General features: G+C 37.6%; 1 protein-coding gene and 1 long non-coding RNA gene across 2 annotated transcripts in view; one reads left to right on the top strand and one right to left on the bottom strand.

Moving 5' to 3' along the window:
* LOC127543543 (urea transporter 2) overlaps positions 1–11805 on the top strand; it is a 31535-nt gene extending 19730 nt beyond the window's left edge. The window contains exons 9-10 of the mRNA XM_051969689.1: positions 4765–4814; positions 9764–11805. Coding sequence (XP_051825649.1) covers positions 4765–4814; positions 9764–9964 — 251 coding nt within the window. The 3' untranslated portion in view covers positions 9965–11805. The remainder of the gene's footprint in view (positions 1–4764; positions 4815–9763) is intronic.
* Positions 1–20971, bottom strand: part of LOC127543544 (uncharacterized) — a 173656-nt gene extending 152685 nt beyond the window's left edge. The window contains exon 1 of the long non-coding RNA XR_007949252.1: positions 19290–20971. This is a non-coding gene — a long non-coding RNA (uncharacterized LOC127543544). The remainder of the gene's footprint in view (positions 1–19289) is intronic.
* Positions 20972–21256: the final 285 nt, after the last annotated feature.

Raw genomic sequence — 21256 nt, 5'->3', positions numbered from 1 at the left:
AGCATTGCTTTAAAAAGCAAATTCCTCCAGCACATGGAAAACATGATTCAGTGCACAAAAATGAGCTACAAAATCATATTAAATTATAAGACATACCTGTTTGGTTTTTTACTCGTTTCAGTTATGACCCGACTCCTCATGACCCTTTTTGAGGTTTTCTTGACAAAGATACTGGAGTGGTTTGCCATTTTCCTCTCATTTTACAGATGAGGGATCTGAGACAAACAGGGTTAAGTGTCTTTCTTTCCTGGGGTCACATAGCTAGTAAGTTTCTGAGACCAAATCCGAACTCAGAAGGTGAATTTTCCCAATTGTAAGCCCAGGGCTCCATCCACTGTGCCACCTAACCTGGGATTAGGTTTGGATATTCATTCCTAGGTGATTGCTGAATCCTAGAAAGACCAAGTGATTAATCTAAGATTACAGATGGGATATGGGATTTAGAAGCACTGAATTCCCCAAAATATATTGGGGTTTCAGGACTCTCCTTGTATGGGCCACCAAATATTGGGGAGCTAGGATAGGACACCAAAAGTAGATTGGGTCTGAGGCTGATATTGCTAGGTGCTGAAAAGGATTTGTAGGCTTGGGCCATTTTCAAATCAAGAGGCAAAGATTTTGTTATGCTACTGACAAGCTAATTTCCAAAAGGGATTTTCGGTCATTAACAAGGGGAAAGACCTGGGGTCTTTAGACATCCCTCCAAGGGGTCTAAGAAATTGAATGGCAACAAAATTACATCTTTATTTTCACTAACTTTTAACTCAAAATGAGTATTTCTTTCAATTATTTTATTTTTAAATTGTTTTTTTTAAATTCCCCTCCTTAACCCATAATTCTGAGAAAAGGGGCTTAGGCTTCCCTAAATTGCCAATTGGAACCACAACACACACACACACACACACACACACACACACACACACACAATCTGATCCAATTTTCCCATTTTACAGATAAGGAAAACAAGGCCCTTCATATCTAAAACCTGAAAAATAGTCTATAGTTACAGCTATTGCTTTCTCAGGCAGCAAATATTATTAAATAACTCTGATGGTTTGAAAATTTTTTCTGGTATTTTTAGTCACAAAATACCTCCAAGCAGAGTCTTAAAAGTGTCCATTGATAGAAAGTTCTATTTTCTGACTGGCCAAATTCCACTGATCCTTCAGAATACAAAATGCAACAGGTTAACCTTCCTTCTCCAATTCAACTTATGCTCTTAACCATACAAATCAATAACTATTCATTCATCACATCTTCCTATTTTCTGCACTGCTCTTCCACTGCAGATGTTCCCACTATCTTCAAAGGAAGTTGAGTCACTTCATCCCGAAAAGCAACCTAATTCAAGGCATAATTCTTCAAAATTAGACAGCTTTCATTTATGAACTAGAAAGCTACAAAGACAAAATTCTTTATTATCAATCCTTGTAAGGACCAGATACCTAAATTATGGCTAGGCAAGGGAGGCCAAACCATATTTTGATACTGGAGTCATGAATCTTCTCCCTCATCATTTTTGTCTCCTCAGTTAGAATGAGGATAAATGTTTGGCAATATAGAAAATTAAAAAGGACCTGCAGTCAGGGATCAGAAGATCATGGGATCCCTAGAAGTATAAGAGATCCTGGAAATCATTTGGTTCAACACCTTCATTTTGCAGGCAAGAACAGTCAAGCCAGAGAATAGAAGTTATTTACTCAATATCCCATAGATAAGTGACAGAGCCAGTATTTAAATTTGAGTCCTCTGAGCTCAAACCCAAAGCTCTTTTCATTTTGCCATGTCTAGATTCTAGTTCTAATTGCCCATACCCAATACACAATATGATGATTTATGTTCCCTCTATGGGTCTTAATTAAACATTTGAGTTTTCTAAATCATTTCCAACCTTGACATTCTGTGATTTGAACTGTATAAGTCTTAAAATTATGTCTAAAGAACCATTTAATGAATAGATAGGTCCTTCGTACTGAGGACCTATCTCAGTACAGCTTTAGATACTTACAAGCTGTGTGATCTTGGGCAAGTCACTTAACCCTGATTGTTTAAAAAAAAAATCTGAAGTCTAAATATATGTAAAAGCTTTGAAAAGAACTTTCCCTGAAGTTTGCAGCAAATAACCTTTCTTGTTGAATCTTTTAACTGGGTCACAGCAATGACTTGAAACTGAGACCCATAACCAGTTGATTTATCAGATAGTCATTTTAAAAAGGCTCTTAACATATATAAATGCTATATTTAAACATCATAAAAATTTATCTGCACAGTACTCAAAAGATTTCTAATCTTTAAAGTAAAGGGACTCATCAGTTTTCTGACTATAATTTTTTAAAGAGTGGGGAGAGGAGTAGATGGGGTGGAAGGGACTGGGGAAAAGATGATGTTACACTGGAAGTTAACAACCCAAAAGACCTGGAAGCATAAGGCAGTAATTTTTAATACATACTGAAAATAAAGAAGAAATGTAACCTGATGCACTGTTTAAAAGGACCCCAAAGTGTAGCTACTTACCAAAGAGCCCCTGAAAGTATTGGTGGAGGAGAGTATAGACAGTGGACAAGAGATAAACTAGGAAATCACAGAACAGGGATTGCAGCCTTAGCTTTGTAACTGCTTTATGTGATGTTTTGCTAAATTTAGTAAGACATTGGTACAAGGAGAACTCCAAAAGTTGCTCCATTTCTATACAATCCCATTTAGGGGAATTCCTCTGAACTTCTAAGAGGCATCCCCTAACAGAAAATGACTCATTCATTTTGTGGAGGATTAAGCACCCCCATGGTTCCAGGTTGCAGATAGAGCAAAAAGCAGAAAAAACGAGTGAGAACCAAACCCTGAGCCAGGAAAATGACCCTTTGAGAAGCTTCCTTTGTTTCTCATCAGAACCTCCAATACTATCCAAGGAAACTGCATAGTAGATAGGTCTGAGCTGTATGTAACTGGGACTTAAAAGAATTTTTTTTTCCATTTGGGACTTAGGAAGGGTCCAAACTTATGACTTCATTGATTTAAAAGAGCCTAAGGGGAAAATGTCTAACTTCCACGTTTAGTAATCTTTATACAATGCATTAGCATTACCTGGGATTCAAAGAGGTTAAGTTTTTGCCCCCATTTACTCTTCTTACCTATTATCAGAGGCATGCTTCTTAACTTTAAAGCTAGAGCTCTATCAACTTTCATAAACTCTCTCTTATTCCAACAATTACAGAGACTAATTTTTGCATCCCAACTCTTCCCTTCCTTCCTCAGCATTCGGATCTCAGTCCTTACTATCCCTTTGATAAATTTTAGTCAAAAAATCTGAATGAATAAATGCCTGAGCATGGTACAGTGAGAAGAACACTGACTCTGAAGACAGAAGACCTGGGTTCAAATTCCACCTCTGATGCTTATTTATCTCTGGGGTGCTAGGCAAGTCCTCCCCAATCATCAGTTTCTTTTACTATAAAGTGAGGTGATTGGACTAGATGGTCCCTGGGTGTCCTTTTTAGCTCTTTAAAGAGATCAATTTACTCTTATTTTAATTAAACTTCCTAACCTCCTTCCCATGACTTTCCTACACTACAAGCAGGAATGTTTTCGATCTAGCTTGAACAAGCTATAAAGAGTTGATTGTTTAATTTTCGGTGTGAGCATTTACATCTTGTAAATCAGGAAACACTATAAATCAGTATTTGAGTTATTATTTTGTTGATTTTGAAAACTTGCGAAAGTCATGGGAAAATGTTAGTAATTCAGATTAAATGTGAGAGTAGCCTGTATCCTTTTTTCTCCCATAGAACTGGTTGTTTAACATTTACTAACCTATTTCTGATCAGAAGCCACTCATTTTGTGTTTTTAGTTTATTTCCTATGGGCACACTAGTACTATCTTTGACATATCCCTGACTGATAAGTCAGGGAAAGAGAAAAAAAGCAGGGCTACAGACTTGGATTATAAAGAGAACTATTTTAGTAATCTGTACTTTCACTGCTGCTACTGTTTTTCTTTAGGGTTTATAGATATGGATATGTATAAATATATATACTTTTGTAAATAATATTCATGTGTATAATCTATGTTAATAAATATATTTAATATAGCCATATAACATATTTATATATTAATATGAACACTATATTAGTATATTAATAAGCCTATTTATATATTAATAAAACATATAGTTTATTAATGGTTCCTAATAAAGGATTCCAGCTGAGAGCCTTGGGATCCATTTACCCTAACTTATAATAAAATTTTTCTTAGAGTTGAAGCGATTAAAAGTGCTTTTAACAGAATACAAAAAGGTGAGACTTAAGAGAGCTCTCACTACTGAATTTGGGGCCTTTTTAAAAAGTACATATGACTTCTTATCAGATTTACCTCTTTCTGTGTAATGCAAATCTTTTCAAAGTTGCCAAACAATAAAAAAAAAAAAATTAGGATCTTTTTTTTTCTTTCATTTTTGGTCTGGCAAGAGAAATAAAGCAAATATAAGGGAAAAGAACTAGAGTTCATGAATATCAGCTCTATATTTTATCTATGTGACTTAGGGAAAGTGATTACATATCTCCAGGCTTTAGATCTCTGGAAGCCTCAATTTCTTCATATGTAAAAAATGGCTACAAATTTTATCAATATCATTTTATCACTAAATTCTGTCAGCCTCAGATCCAATGAGAGTCAATGCCTTTGCAGATGTTGGGAAACCTTATTCAAAGACTAAGGCAAAAGCCAATGAAACATTTACTCATCACTTTTCCATTCTCATCTTTTCTCAGCACTGTTTGCAGCCTACCTGGGAGCTGCCCTCACCAACATGTTATCTGTGGTAAGTTGATCTGAGATCAGCACAGTCACCTGGAATGTCCTACCTCAAACTAGTCTCTCCTCTGCATTCATTCTGACCTTTTCAGTCTTATCTATTACCCCCCACCCCTGCTTACTTCTCATCATCTGTATTTGCCCCCCCAAATCTTCAGCACATGTATATTGGTGTGCTGCGCTCTCCCCCATACAGCAGACACACTCTCATACTTTGTCTAATTGAATTTTTGACCAGATTCCATTTTAAACACAGCAGAACAATCTATTTAAATCGAGTAGGAAACTCTTTTCTAGAACTCTTTTCTTTCACTCTTCATTCCTTAATTCCTTAATCCTAAAGTCACTCCTTAATTTGTCTTTTCCTTAAAGATTTGAATGTATTGGGTTTGTTTAAGGTAGGATCCACCTGAATTCATTTCTCATTGTTTCTCTAGCTTCTGTAATAGAAGGCCCTTAGATCTCAAACTCCTAAGAGTTGTAGTTTTGAGAAATAAGCATTCCCTCTTAATCTTTGCCAACTCTGGGAGGGAATGCTTTTGTTCTAAATACAAATCCCAGAATGCCTTGAAGATCATAGATTCCTTTTACACTTTTTAACTATAGTGTTTCATTTTTTCTATCCTCTCCCTACATTTATACTACTAGTATGTCAGGTGTACACATACACACACTCATTCCCTCCCTTAGGTAGCAAAATTATGAGGTATTGTCTACAGGGGCTTCTGTTGTTCTCCCTTCATTCTCCTAGGGGACCGATGACATCAGAAGGATGAAATCTTGACTTTAAAGTAAATTGGATTTATGTGAGCCAGAGCTGCTTGAAGTCATCTGTCTCACTCTCTCCTCCAAAGTCACTGAAGTCTGGGAGCAAGACATAGGTCAGGACAACTGGAGGTGGTCGCAGATGCAACAGGAGATTTTAGTCTTGCTAAGCTAAGGGCTTTCCCAGATCTCAGTTTGTCTGTGACAACAACCATTCAGTGATTCAAGGATGGGTAAGAATTCCAGTACAACTTACCCACCTCTGACCAAACAAAAGAGTGTGGGAGAATAAATTGCAATCAGCTATCTCCATTTGAGCCCAAATGTTGAAATAAAACACAGCCAAAACCCCCCCAAAAAAACAACTCCATGTTGGGCAAGAACAGCCTATCAAGAGCAGCTTAGGTAAACTCATGAGCTACCTTAAAAGGAATGAGCTTTTTAATCCATAGCTCCCCAAACTGATAAAATTACAGATCCCCTCAAAAAATATGTTTTTTATGAATGCAAAAAGCTCCCTGACCTCAAAGAACTATCTATATCTTGACAAATACATAAACCATTGGTCACTTTTATTCCCCCAGATAAAATCCACAACATTTCTGCAGTACTTTATGATTACAGTGAGCTTTTACATCCATTCTCACATTTAATTCCCATTGCTTCAAATTAGGTAAAATGAAATTATTAGTGTCCATTTTACAGACATGAGATGATCCCAAGTTATCAACCTTTGGTTAGGAAGACCTTGTTTCAAATTCCTACTTAAGACATTTGATCCATGTGACTATAAGAAAATCTCTTAAACTCTTTTAGCTCCAGGCAAGTCTTTAAGCTTTCTAAATTATAGATTGGCAATCCCCAAATTGCCAGAAGCAAGTATATATTTACAGAAGAAGAAACAGCTTCAGAAAGGCTAATAGGCAGGTCACAGAGATAAAACTATCAGAAGTGAGCCTTGAACCTAGGTTATCTAATTGGATTCTTCATTTAGTATTCTTTCTACTATATTACCTTGCTTCACAGATATTAATTATATCAACTTTCTTTATAGATATTAATTGAATACCTATTATGTGCAAGAAAGTTTGCTAAAGACAAAGAAGTTTAAGACTATAGTCTGTCGCTTGAGAGTTTTAAAATTAATGAGAAATTGAGAAAAAACAAAATATAAAATCCACAATAGAACAGAGCTTTGAATTCTGTTTTTGAATTGTTCTCTAATTGCTTCATGCTATTTTAAGTCCTATTTTATCCTTATAATCCTTTATATTTCCCAGAATTCCAGGACCAATCCTAGTATTATATCCTATAGTATTGTGATATAATAATTATAATAAATGTTTATTAAATTAGCTACTGATTTGCATTAATAGAGCAAGTTTCCTGTATCAATAAAATAGAGTTCCTATCCTCATCCTACCCCTAAATCAAACACAAGTAGATATTCTGAGTAGGGATGTTGTTGTCCATTCATTTCCAACTCTGTGTGACCACATTTGGTTTTTCTTGGCTAAGATACTGGACTGGTTTGCTATTTCTTTCTTCAGCTCATTTTACAGATGAGGAAACTAAGGCAAACAGATTAAGAGACCTGCCCAGATCACACAGTTGGTAAATGTCTGAAGTCAATTTTGAACTCTGGAAGATGAGTCTCCTTAATTCCCAGGTAGTGCTGTATTTGAGTCACTTAGTAGGGATGTTGCTGGCCATACACTGGTAATTTTCCCTTTTTCATAAAACTTTTTAATCTTTTCACAGATTTTTAATTATAAATACCATTGATATGTATCAGTAAAGACCAGAAAGTTCTAAAAAAAAAATGCAGTGGGATCCTTTTATAATGCTGATATATGCTTAGTGCATGGGGCAGGACTCATCAGTCGTTTGATTATTGTAACAAGTTTGTATTACTACACATACATGGAATTGGAGTGATGTTATTTGACTTTTAGCATATTTCAGACCATGTAATAAAAGACATCTTATGTTCTACTGTATGTTTTGAAATGGCTTTTAGTTTGTAAAATGCAGATCATCACTACTAATGAATTTTATGCAATCCATTCAGTAGTATTCTCTTCAGAGAACCAACCTTGGACACTGAGGTTAAAATATGACCCTTGTCCTAAGGAAGTTTACAATCAATAAAAAGTTGTGACAAATAGAAAAATTATCTAAGTTATAAGTACATAAAAATCACAAGATACTAAATGATGGCTAATAAGAAAAGGACATTATCAGCTGGCTGGGGAGAGCCACATGTGATAGAAGAGGTAGCATTCGAGTAGCTCCATACACATTTGTACAAAGAAAGGCCTTCTACTTAAGGCAAAAGAGAATGGAAGTCAGAGGGTAGGAATAAATATACAAAAAAAAAAATTAATGCAGAGAACAAAATAAAAAAGTACACAAGAGGACACAAATAGCCAAGTTTTGTTACTTCCATACATGTCTTTAAAAATCAACTGTATATATAGTTCACAATTTCTTATATAGTACAAACCTCATGTTCTTTTCATATTGAAGAGAAATTCACTACAAAAAAGAAAATTTGATTTTTTTTTTAAATGATACATTTTAAGAAAGCCGGGCATATATTTTTAAAGTGGGTATAATCAATGACAGAATAGATGATGACACATGCTTTCCTCTTCTTGGTAGAGTGACGGGAGACCAACAGGTGAGGAATGTTGCATATGCTGTCAGACTCATTGAATCAGTTGGCTTTACTTAACTTTTTCATATTGACAAAGGTGGGATTAATATAACAGGTTAAATGGGGAAGTCGTCATTACATGGGGATGTTAAAAAAACAAGAGTTAGCAATTCAACTTTTTTAAAGTTTTAATTTAATGAATCTTAAAAATTCAATTTTTAAAAAAAGCTAGGTAGAAGAATTTTTTTTAAAAGGCTAAAGGGAGGACATGTTGAACATATGGAATTGTTTGAACAAAAGTCTAGAATCAAGACAGTATTAAAGTGATGTGTGAGCTCAGTTTGGCTGGAAAATTTTATAATGGTTCCCTTTCAATTCCAGAAAGCATTTTCTCCCATGTTGGTAATTATTTTGAGCCAAAGAAATGGAAATGAAGTTTTTTTTTTCCTCATCAGTGCATTAACAAATGATCTTCTGGTCTATTCCCACCTATCATCCTCGGGCCTCTCCTATTATTGATTAATCATTGTTTTCTTTGGTCCAGAGCTGTGCTTTCCTAAGTGGGAATAATTCCTGGAGTGGAAATTTCCTTTGCCAATGTAGATTAATAACATTCATGACATATTTCAGAGACACATGTCAGAGAAATATTCAGACATATTTCAGTGCTGGGGGCACTGAGAAATTAAAAGACTTCCCCCAAAAGGACCTATATGTAAATGTGTATATAATATATACACATATATACATATATTATAATATATACACACATAAATATATATTCATATATATTTAAAACAGCTCTTTTTGTGGTAACAAAGAATTAGACATTGAGGGGATGCCCATTAACTGGAGAATGGTTGAACAAGTTGTAGTATATGATTATAGTTGAATACTATTGCTCTTTAAGAAATGATGAGCAGGACAATTTCAGAAAAAACTGAGAGGACCTTTATGAACTAAGACAGAATGAAGTGAATAGACCTACGAGAACATTGTATGCAGTAGCAGCAATATTGTAAGGATTATCTACTATGAATGCCTTAGCTGCTCTGATTAACACTATGAACCAAGTTAATTCCAAAGGACCCAAGATAAAAAATGTTACCTACCTCCAAAGAGATAACTGATGACCTCTGAATGCAGACTGAAGCATACTTTTAAATCATTTTTATCCTTATTGTTTTGTTTGTGTTTTTTTTTTTTTTTTTTTTTGCAAAACAGCTAATATGGAAATGTTTTATAGAAGCAGAACCTAAATCCAGATCTTCCTGATGATACATGGCTTTCTGTCCACTACTCCTTCCCTTTCTTCACTTATTAATGAATATTATTAATTATTGTTATTATTAATATTATTATTGACATTAACACTTATGCACATGCTTCTCTCCTCCCAGTGTAAGCTCCTTGAGGGTGGGAATTGTATTTTATGCATGCATCTTCAACATTAATCTATATTTATTGAACTGAAACATGAAGGTCAATGAAAATAACCTCATCCTTTTATTTTTCCCATTTCTCCTCTCCAGTTTGGATTGCCCCCGTGCACCTGGCCCTTCTGTCTGTCAGCACTCACCTTCCTATTACTGACGACCAACAACTCCGCCATCTACAAGCTACCACTCAACAAAGTTACTTACCCAGAAGCCAACCGGCTCCACTACTTGTCTCAGGAAAGGAACCGGAGAGCTTCCATCATGACCAAATACCAGGCCTATGTAGTTTCCTAACCTACCACCACACAACCACAACAAACCTTTTGTTCTCCAGAGCCAGATCTTTCTCGTATAGAAAGTCCATTCCACCAACCCCTCCTGGGCATTCTATATTCCTTTGCAGCAAGCAATCCATGATAATTAATTTTAATTGCTAATCATCGTCCAAGAAACAAGTAATTTTAAACTATGTGATATATAATCCTTATAGTATTATTAGTTAGACCTTCTGTTTGTCACAAGCTAGATTTTGAAGAATTCAGTTTGGGAAATTCACTCATCACTCCACCCACCCCCCTGCCCGCAAATAATTCAGTTTTAAAATTCAAGGCAGACTCTTCAGTTTAAGGACACCAAGGAGGAAATAAGCCAGTTTCAAAAATCTAAAAATGAAAATCCACAGTAGTAATTAGTCATCAGGAGATTACTAAGCACCTACCTGTTCTCTCGGATTTAGGGAAGTGGTGAGGCATTAGACTGGTATTCAGGAGAAGCAGATTATAATCCCAATTCTACCCAACCTTCTTAGGTTTTCCTCAGGTTCCTTATCTCATGCAATAAGAGTTGAGCTCCTTCCCAACTCTAAACTGTTCTGATTCTAAGCTTTTTTATCACCCCAAACCAACACTTAGTCTTGTCCAAAGCATGAGGGTTTTGAATCATGTTGGAGATAAAGAAGGTCTATAATACCTAGGCAATAAAAATAACACCTTTTAAATGGTAGGAGCTCCTTTCAGCCACGGTTATGCTGGTAACTCAAGGCTGAAACACTGATTGAATCCATTGTGAAAGCAGGTTTGTCTGCATCTCAACTGGGATCCTGGAACCCATATCACAGGATTGCATTTTCTCCAAGGTGAACCATATTGCAAATTTCTGAAGGAACCTATTCTTTAAAGCAAAGGACTTTGGGAATATAGGAAGAGTCATCCACCAATTTATTTGTCCTATAAACTGAGTCAACAAGAGGATGGGTTTTCTAAAAGACCAGTCCTTTCTCCTCCTCTCACACCTTTCCTTCCTTCTCATTTAAGCATCATCTGCTTCAGATTATATCCACATTTTCAGAGAGAAATAGAGGCTAGATTGAGGGCATGTAACAATGGGCTTTTTGGTTGGCTGAAATATCTGTCTTGGGCACAAAAGAATTTATTTATGGAAAAGACTGGTTTTTCTTTTCAATTGGAGCTCTTTATTAAAGAACTTATAATCTGCAATGAGGCTGGAATGAGGAAAACCTGAGTTCAAAATCCAGCCTCAGACACTTACTAGATAGGACTGAAAAAAACCACAGTAACTTGGCGTTAGAAGAGCCTCACTTCTCTCAAACCCACAAATTACAGACTCACTTCCATGATTCCCTCCCTCCCCTCTTTCCTTTTCATTTCACAAGGTGCTGGGCTCGAGGTTTTATAGAAACAATCCCAGCTCTAGTGCCAGCCTCTGACACATAGATAGCAAACTTCCTGTTAGGCAAATGGCTCATAAATCACCCAAATCCCTTTTTAAAAAAATAATGGCTTCAACTTCCTCCTCACCTCCTCTGCATATCACACAACACACATGGGTAGGAATATAATCTGCACCTGTGCCATCTCTCCAATGTGACCTCTCCAGCTTGCTCTCCTATACACCTCCCACTTCAATCAGTTTAAAGAATGAAGCAAGAAGCAAAGGAGAGAAAGACCATCCCACTAGTGGTCAGAAGCTTGGGTGGGGAAGGGGATGCATCACAATATGCTGAGAGTGTACTTGTTTCTGCTGGAATTATCATTCTATGTTATTGCTTTAAAAAAATGTATTCAATGAGCACTTAGAAGGCTTTACAGAATAAATAAAATGAATTGTTTCATTAATGCTGAGGATGTGTTCTTGCTTTTCTAAATGTGATATGGAGTAACTGAATACAAATCTCATTTGGGAAAATAGGCAAACCTCCTCACATCTGCTATTTCCTTTTCTTAGTAAGCTCAATTTTAATCACCCCATCTCCTTGCAAGCCCACATCTCTGATTACTTGCATCTGTCCAAAGAAAACCAATGTCCTACTTCTCTTCCAGATAAGATCCAGCTGGCTGTATGCAAATACCAACAAGCATGTATTAATCGATTAATTCATAGAATAGTGAAAAGAGTAGTGGCTCTAATGTCAGAGGACATGCTCCCTACATGACCTTAGGCAAACTTTTAGGTTTCCTCATCTATAAAATGAAAGTATTCAACTAGGTAGTTTCTCAGGTCCTTTTCAGCTCTAAATCTAGTATCTTATTGACTCCTTGACCATATCACTGGAAGTATCCATTCCAACCAGGAAAACTTCCTTCTGACACCCTTGAACAAGTAATTAAACCTTGAGTTAGGGGATGGGGGAGCCATTGTTATTATTGTTGCACTCTGTAGGTCCTGAGAAATGTCCAAGTAGCACTACCAGAGACCCCTTGATCAATATGAAATAATTAAGGAATTTACATCTAAGAATTATATTGGGGTTGACTTAGAAGAAAAAAAATAGTCGTAAGGCATTTTCCTCCTTATAGTGAGCATTTAAATAGCACTGGAATTGTTTTTAAGTGTTTTACTCTCTTCTTTTTACTGGACCTGAGAGACTTGACAAAAATTAACAAGTAAGTTAACTGATGGCTATAATAAAAGAATTGATGGCTGTGACATTTCGGTGTATCTGTAAAATACCAAAGCAACAGTCTTTGACCAAGTCAAATCCATAACCCAATTGACAGGCTCAACTAAATTGCAATTTGCTCAAAATGTTCCTTGCAATAATAAAACATAGGTTTACCTGTGTCCAAGTAGTAGGATCAGCCTAAACAGAGACGATCAAACTCAATAGCCTAATAAGTAGGCTATTAACAATACAGAAATGTCATTTTACTTCTGCAAGAGATCCACTCAAGCAGTGAGTATCCTTAATGAAAGTAGTTGGCAAAGGCTCTGTAAAAGATAGCATCTTTACAGTTGTGTAAATGACTCAAAGATGTAAGGAACATAACATCCTATTGTGTCTATTATCTGAAAGCCTTTTGCAAGCATTTTATTAAGTAGAAAAAAATCTAGTTTCAAATACTCTCTTCAAACAAGATATGCTAAATATATAGATGAAAATAATATAAAAATCTATAGAAAATGCAGCTAATAATAATAATAGCTAATACATATAATGCTTTAAACTTTGCAAAACATTTTTATACATAAGATCACTTAATCTTTATGACAACCCAGTAAGTTAAGTGCTATTTCTATTTTACAAATTATATTTCTAATTTTACAGATTAACATATACCCACAAAACATACCCAGCTGTCAAGATATATAATATGTATGCATATACAAATGTAGTCAAGTGCTATAGATGGACAATAAAGTTGGAGAAAAGAGGAGGTCAAGATGGACCACATTTGAGGAAAATGAGCAATGTTTGTAATGAGCCTCTCTGACTTAGACTGATCCTTAGAAGACATAAATAGAAATCCATACTCAAATGCATTTGGCAGTTGTGTAAGTTGCCCTCTGTCATCATAGGCTTCAAAAACTTAAGATCATATCCATTGTAGGTGGTATGTTAATCTCAGTGATGTCCATACCTTGAGTTCTAAATCATATTCTCCTATGATTTGATTAGTAAAATATCATTTGAAGAATTTCATAATAGATAGGTGATGGAGTTTTTTTGGAAACCATATTTTATACATCCCCAAAACAGTTCTGAGGATACAGTGGAAAATAAACACTGACTTGTTGTGGGCTAGTTGCTTTTTGCTTTTTAAAAGAGGAGAAATTGCTCTCAGAGAGTGTACTTTCTAATCAGAAAACCATTTGGAAGTAACTAGGCATTTAGAGGACACATACAAAAATAGAGAGTAGCTAGGGAGCTTTCTAAGCTCACTTCCAACTTTAATATTCTACAATTCTATGCTTCTCAGAACCATGTAACTCTAAAGAATCATCTAAAGTTGGGGCAGCTAAGTGGTACAGTGGATAGAGAGCAGCTCTGGAGGCAGGAGGACCTGAATTCAAATTTGATCTCATACTTAATAGCTGTGTGACCCCAGGCAAGTCACTTAACCCAGACTGCCTCCAAAAAAGAGAGATTTATACAAGAACAGATGGAAAGTATCTTAAAAGGGGGGAACAGAGAGGGAGGGAGAAAGAAAGAGACAGAAAGAAGGAAAGAAGGGAGGAAGGAAGGAAGGAAAGAAAGAAGGGAGGGAGGGAAGGAGGAAGAAAAAAAGGAAGGAAGGAAGGAAGGAAGGAAGGAAGGAAGGAAAGAAGGAAGGAAGGAAGGAAAGAAGGAAGGAAGGAAGAGAAGGAAGCAAGAGAAGGAAGGAAGAGAAGGAGAGGAAGGAAGGAAGAGAAGGGAGGAAGGAAGGAATGAGGGAGGGAGGAAGGAAGGAAGAAGAAAGGGAGGAAGAGAGGGAGGAAGAAAGGGAAGGAGGGAGGGAGGGAGGAGGAAGAAGGAAGGAAGGAGGGAAGAAGGAGGAAGGAAGGGCAAATAGAAGGAAGGGAGGGAGGGAGGGAGGGAGAGAAAGAGGAAGGGAGGAAGAAAAGAAGGGAGGGAGGGAGGAAGAGAGAGTAAAGAAGGAAGAAAAGAAGGGAGGAAGGAAGGAGGGAAGGAAGGGAGGAAGGGAGGGAGAGAGGAAAGAAGGAAGGAAGGAAGGAAATAAGGAGGGAGGAAGGAAAGAAGAAAGAAAAAGAAAAAAAAGAAAAAAGAATTTCTATACCTTCCTATAGCTATACTTAGTTTGTCCAAATTTAACACTCTTGAAATAGACTAGAATTTGAGGCCAATGTGCCTCAGGTCTCTCCCTGTATCAGTCCTTCTTTGACTCAGCTGCCAGTGTTCCTCCTAAAGTACAGATCTGATCATATCAACCCCTACTCAATAAAATCCAATGGCTCCCTATTAACTCCCAAATCAATTTCAGAATCCCTTGCTTGGCTTTTAAAGCCCTTCACAATCTGGTCTCATCTTTATCTCTCCAGGCTTCTTTCACTTTATTCTTTTCCATGTATTTTAACATCTAGTGATTCTGGCCTCCTGCTGTTACCCACACATGACTCTCCATCTCTGATGTCTATACTTTTTCCCTGGCAGTCCTCCTCTCTTCGTAATTATACCTCCTGGCTGCCCTGCTTTCCTTCAATCCAACTTAAATCCCACCTTAAGCAACAGGTCTTTCCCGGTATCCCCATCACATCCCACCCCCAATCCTAGTACCTTCCTTCTAAAAAAAATTAGGGAAAGGAAAACAAGGCAATTGAGGTTAAATAACTAGCCCAAGGTCACATAGCTAATAAGTGTTAAGTGTCAGATTTTAATTTAGATCCCCCTGACTCCAGGAGCAGTGCTCCATCCCACTATGCCATCTAGCATCCCCCTTCTTTCTAAAATTATCTGCAATTTGGATATTTCTTGTACATATTCAATTATTTGCATATTGTCTCCCCAGTTAGAATGTGGACCCCTCAAAAGCAGAGACCATGTTTGTTTGTTGATGTTATTATTGTTTTCCTTTCTATGTGTCCCCAGCTCTTAACATAATGACTGGAATTTAATAAATGCTTAACAAATGCTTGTTGACTGATTGAGCCCCATAAAAGAGGCAGTAGAATCAGTGAAGTAACTATGTCCACTAACCCATGGAATAGACACTATCCATGCAGGATAGGTATATTTCATTCTGGAAGGGCTATAGCTTCAGGTCTCAAAGAATTCCTTATCTGATCCTCTGTACACACAGGACAAGAACTGTTCCCCAAAACTGAGAAATATTTGAAGGATGAGCTTATTAGGGACAAGAACACCAAACTGATACATTGCTCTATTTGGGAATATCTCACTGCTATTATAGATGACTGTTTAGAATAGGAATGGTCAGAACTGCAGAGATCTAAGCAGAGGGCTAGGTAAGAGTGAGCCGGTAAGCAAAAAAAAAAAAAAAAAAAAAAAGATTCAGGGTTCCTCACCAGTGGGCACAAGGTGAGTATACATGAAAGGATGGCACAGGTGGGAAGCAAAATGAGCTGACATGGATTATAGGCAAATCAGAAGTGGAGAAGCCAAAAGGACAGTAAAAGGCAAAGATCAGGTCAAGACTGAGAGCAACACCTGTGACTTCTCCCAGGAGGTCAGCTTATGCCAAGGTAGACCATGTGGGAAGGATAGCCTTTTAACAGGTGCTTCCAGGTAAATTCAGCCCGGGAGGAGACAATCTGTTGCCACATAGATGGAACTGCTCAGCTACCAGAAGTAATTTCAATCTAAAAATGTAGGCAGTACTAGATCTTTAAGGACTTGAATGTATCTGACCTCCCCTAAACCTTCAGGACACGATTTTCTTTTTTTTTTTTTTTGAAGATTTTTATTTTCAAAACATATGCAAGGGTAATTTTTTCAACATTGATCCTTGAAAAACCTTGTATTCCAATTTCCCCCCTTCCCCTAGATAGCAGATAATCCAATATATATTAAACATGGTAAAAATATGTGTTGAATCCAATATAGACATAAATATTTATACAATTATCTTGCTGCACAAAAAAAAATCAGATCAAAAAGTTAAAAAAAAATTTTAAATGAGAAATAAAATTCAAGCAAACCACAACAAAAAGAGTGAAAATGCTAAAATGTTGTAATCCACCCTCAATTCCCACAAATCTCTCTCTGGGTGTAGATGGCTCTCATCATCACAAGATCAGGACACTATTTTCTAATACCATGAGAGAATAGCTGTAAGGCTATTCTCAGTGACAGGGTACTGGATTTGACCCTGATAGCAGTGTTTAGCACAAGGCTAGCCCTATAGAGAGCACTCAATAATTAATTGACTGAATATTTGGAATTTTCATCACCTAAAACTAAGTTTTAATATGGATGAGCACTGTGATATTGCAGCATTCAGATTGAGCACTGTCTCTAATTTCAAAGAGGTTAAATTTTTAAAAGTCTATTCATACTAATGTCAAGTTTTCTCACCCCTTCCCCCACCAATTCATTATTAGTAAGATACAACCTTGAACTTCTTTCACCTATGCTAGGAAATACTTAATTAATGTACTACTTAGATTTTTCTTACATGTAGCTACATAGAAATAGTTTAACCAGTCCAGCTGCCCAGTGACAACAGAAAATCCCATTCTTTCTTCTCTTAACAGTTGTCATGGCTTGGAATTCCTTCCCCCTCATCACACTGAAGGTGCACAAAGAATGCCTTAATTTGATGAACACTGATATTTAATATGTTTAAGGCACCATTCTAGGCATTGGGAAACAAATACACAAGGTAAGAGTCCCTTCCCTAAGGAGCTTTCATTCTACTAAAGAATTATGATGCAAAGTAGGGAGTGAAGAAGGATCAGATTAGGAAGACAAATAAAAGACAAAGTCCTTTAGTAATGTTTGAAAAGGATGAGCCCTGATAGCTTAAGAGATTGGGAGAGTGGATCAAGAAAGATTTCTCAAAGAAGGTAACAATTGAAGTAAGTGTTGATTCCATACATCAGGTATAGCTTACACAGAAATTGGTATAATTGGTTGGAAGTGGGATGTCGCAAGTTCAGTTTGGAGAAGAGTTTATGATCCGTTTTTTCCCTGCAGTGGATGTGCCAAAGCATTGTCCTGTACCCTGTGTTTTGTCCCACCAGTGAATAATTTGTCTTGATATAATTGACCTAACTTAGGTCAAAAGGTGTAAGTTCCTTTTCAAAGGCTTACCTCCTTCTAAGATACCTTGCCTTCTCCTTGATTGTCCAGTTAATACCACATTGAAGATGATTTATTGATTCATAGTCAATTCATATACCTGAGTAACACCCTTGGACTTGGCATTTTAAAATGAAGAAAGTGGACATGAGAATAAGAGCTGGAATCAGAGAGAAATAGTTGGACACATATACTTAGTTCCCCAGAAGAAAGCCAGCATAGTCCCATTGATGTGTTTCCAGTGGACAAAGAGAAAAGTCAATATGGAGTTTCTGAGATAATCTAAAAGCTACAGAAATTAAAGTTAACAGCAATTAGCAAAAGAGGGAAAAAGAGAAATTTCTGGGCCAAGAACTCTAGAACTATGCTAAAATTTTGGAGCAAATAGAAGACAAAGCTATGGAGAATTCCAGGATCATTAGGTTTATCTGACTGTTCAATAAAGCTAAGTGGAAACCTTTGGAGAAGGGGTGAGGGGTAGGCGGAAGTGTGTTGATCCAGGGCACTATAAGTCTCAAATTTCTAAAACTCACCAACTAGAAGAAAATTATATAGGGGATGAAAAAGATGGTAACCTTGTAGGGAAGTAATAACTTCATCTTTGAATTTATCACAAAAGAAAAAAGAGATAGCTATAGATTGATATGAACACTATAATTTGAGAAAAAAAAAGATTTGAAATAGTTCAGAGAAAGAAAAAGTAAGATCCCATGGATCAAAATTCTATAGAGAGAATGGATAAGTCCCAAGAATGAAATTCATAAAATACAGAGAGCAATTGTTTCAATACAATAGAAAAGTAAAAGTCCAATTTAATTCAACAAATATTTATTGTCTCCTATTTTCCAGTCACTGTGCTGATGCCTAAACAGTCTAGGTACTGAGTGGCTAGAACAGGCAGAGCAGAGATCCAGGTAAAAGAGCACATAGATGCTAAGTGGACTTCCAGGAGATCTGAGAGCAGCACAATCTCTAACATATGATTGAGGTTTGTCAAGGCTACAGCAAGGGACAGAGTAACCTCTAAGCTGGAGCTGTGAAAGGAAAAGGAGACAGAAAGGTTAAGGCCTGCCCCTATATTAGATTACCAGAAGATAGGAGAGAATTATAGCAGAAGGCAGGGCCTAATCCCAGCTACATGTGTGTATTGTGTGGACAGGAGCACGCACTCTCCCCTTATTATCCAAGAGAAGATCCAGTGGAATACCAGAGAATGAAATCTGACTCTGGCACAGTCTCAGTCCAGGAACTGATTATGAGATTTGATAGCAAAAGAAGAAAAGATGAAAAAAAGGAAGTGGAATTTAAATGGGAAATTGAGGGAAATAATCAAAATAAACTTCAATTTCAGAGAGTGAATTATAAAGGATAAAAAGTAGAGAAAAATTACAAGAAACAAAGGCAAGGTTTTAAATTAGTATTGATTGTATTCTCTTTATCCCCTCCAATTTCTTCTGTTTTGTCAACAAAGCATTAGAGAAAAAATAAAGCCAAAAAAATAATAATAATACAAGAGAATCTGGGGGGTGGAGGGGATTAATAATCATAATGGTGAATGGAAAAGAAATGAACATGCTACACCTGGCAGGTCAGGTTCTACACCTGAGAGCAGCTGGGTCTTACCTTCCCACAGTCCTTAGTGCACATCTGGACATGAACCAGCCGTATTCCCCAAGGAGAGTCATAAGCCAAAAGAGATGAAATCAAGGTGCTCTTTATTGTGGTGCATTTGGTCACAGCTACATCCCTACCTCTCTCCCCTCTTCTCCAGCCCCTCTTTTATCCCCAGCCTCCCACACCAAACATGAGGAAGGATCTTATGCTGAGTCAGGAAAGCCACAGAGCTCACTTTCTGATAACAGAGCCAATTCTCGGACCATGCATATTTTGGGTCACTGTGACCTTCTTGGATCAGCAACCTCAGCATGCTCTGGGTCTCATGTTTATCAGGGGAACTGCAAGGAATACTTTCCTGTTCTTTAATTCAGCACAGACCTCTGACCTCTGGATCCCAGATCTCTGGACCCCAACATCTCCCCTTTCTTGTTTAGCATGCAACACTTACAGGTTTAGGGGAATAGGTGATGGGGAGTAAGGTATAAATCGCATGAAGCTCACTTTTGAGCAGGTATATGAAAGCTTTTGTCAGGGTGGGTGCTAAGTTAGCACCAAAAGCAGTAAGGCATACAATTATATATATATAAGCATATGTTGCACCTGATGATGAAGGAGATTGTCATGCAAATATTCAGAAATGTTCTGGACTGTCTTATTATTGCTCCTGAAATGTGTCCTATTGTCCTGGTGACAATGTTCCATAGGTAGGACAGGTCCCCATAGTAGGTGCGGCATGGGTCACTGAGATTCCTCAGCAAAGTGGATCGGCAGGTGTTCTGGGCATGGCACAGTATTTGGGCTTAATAACTGAACAACTTCCTCAACAGAGGAACATCCCAACTTAAACCAATGTCTGAGGGTGCTCCTAACCAAAGGCACACAGTACCCCAAACCAGGTGATGCTTTAGTAACACAAAAAGGAATCCCAGCAGACAGTCCAGAAAAATGAAAATTCTGTACTGATGCTCTTCCAGTTCGCCCAGGGGGTGTCATAATCAGGCCATTTTTTTAGCCATGCAGAACACATTGCCCTGTGTATATAGGGATGGGAGGGCTTCACCCCAGTCAACAAGCTCGGGCCAGGGAGGGTTATGGGTAATGCCCAGTGCTGGTCACTCCCTGTGGCGGGGAGTAGGGTTAGGCTCATCAGCCGTCTCAGGAGCATTGTCAGGCTTGCTTTCATCTTGGGATTGCCTCCTCCTGCTGATGGCAGCATCGTCTCCTTTTTCCTATCGTTAGCCACTTTCTGGGTGCATTTGGTCAGCACCGACCAGTCTCTGGTTTCTGTAGAGATACAAAGAGAACCTGGACCCCACATTAGTATTCTGTATGGACCTGACCAAACCCCTTCAGGATTCTTTTATACGATCCAGAGTGGTCTTTTAGGGTCACCTATGTTCATGCCTGGTGGCATGCGTAGGGTATATTTAACTGAGACAAAGTGTCTCATGGCAGGGGACGAGTCATCGACAGGTGAGAGCTGAAGAAAATAGCATGTGTACAGGGCTCTGTCCAGGCACCCTTGAGTTAATCTCCCCCTTCCCCGTTTTTGTTTTGCAAGGATCACCTTCAAGGCACGGTTACCCAGTGCCCAGTGGGATTACAGGGATACCAGTAATGTGCACAATCCCAATCTCTTCCCTCAATCCTGTAAAGTATCAGCCGGACCATTATCAGTCTTACTTTCTAAGGGGTCCCAGCTATGGAGAAACAATGATATAAATGATATTTGACATGGCGCACTCGTTCACCTCCTTGTACACTGGCCATTAAGAACTTTGAGTAAGTGGCAATGCATACAGAACACAGCTGCCATTAAGGTGCATAACATCCATTTGCCACATTTCCTTGGTTGAGGATCCTCGGGGATTCACTCCAGAACTGGGGGGAGGTGTAAAAGAAACACAACGCAAGCACTCTTTGACTATTTGTCTAGCTTGTTCATCCGTGATGCCATACAGGAGTGAGCTGAC

Source organism: Antechinus flavipes, chromosome 1 (genome assembly GCF_016432865.1).
Source record: "Antechinus flavipes isolate AdamAnt ecotype Samford, QLD, Australia chromosome 1, AdamAnt_v2, whole genome shotgun sequence".
In the NCBI taxonomy this organism is placed as follows: Eukaryota; Metazoa; Chordata; class Mammalia; order Dasyuromorphia; family Dasyuridae; genus Antechinus; species Antechinus flavipes.
The sequence above is the reverse complement of the archived record's forward strand: the minus strand, read 5'-3'. Positions and strand labels throughout refer to the sequence as shown.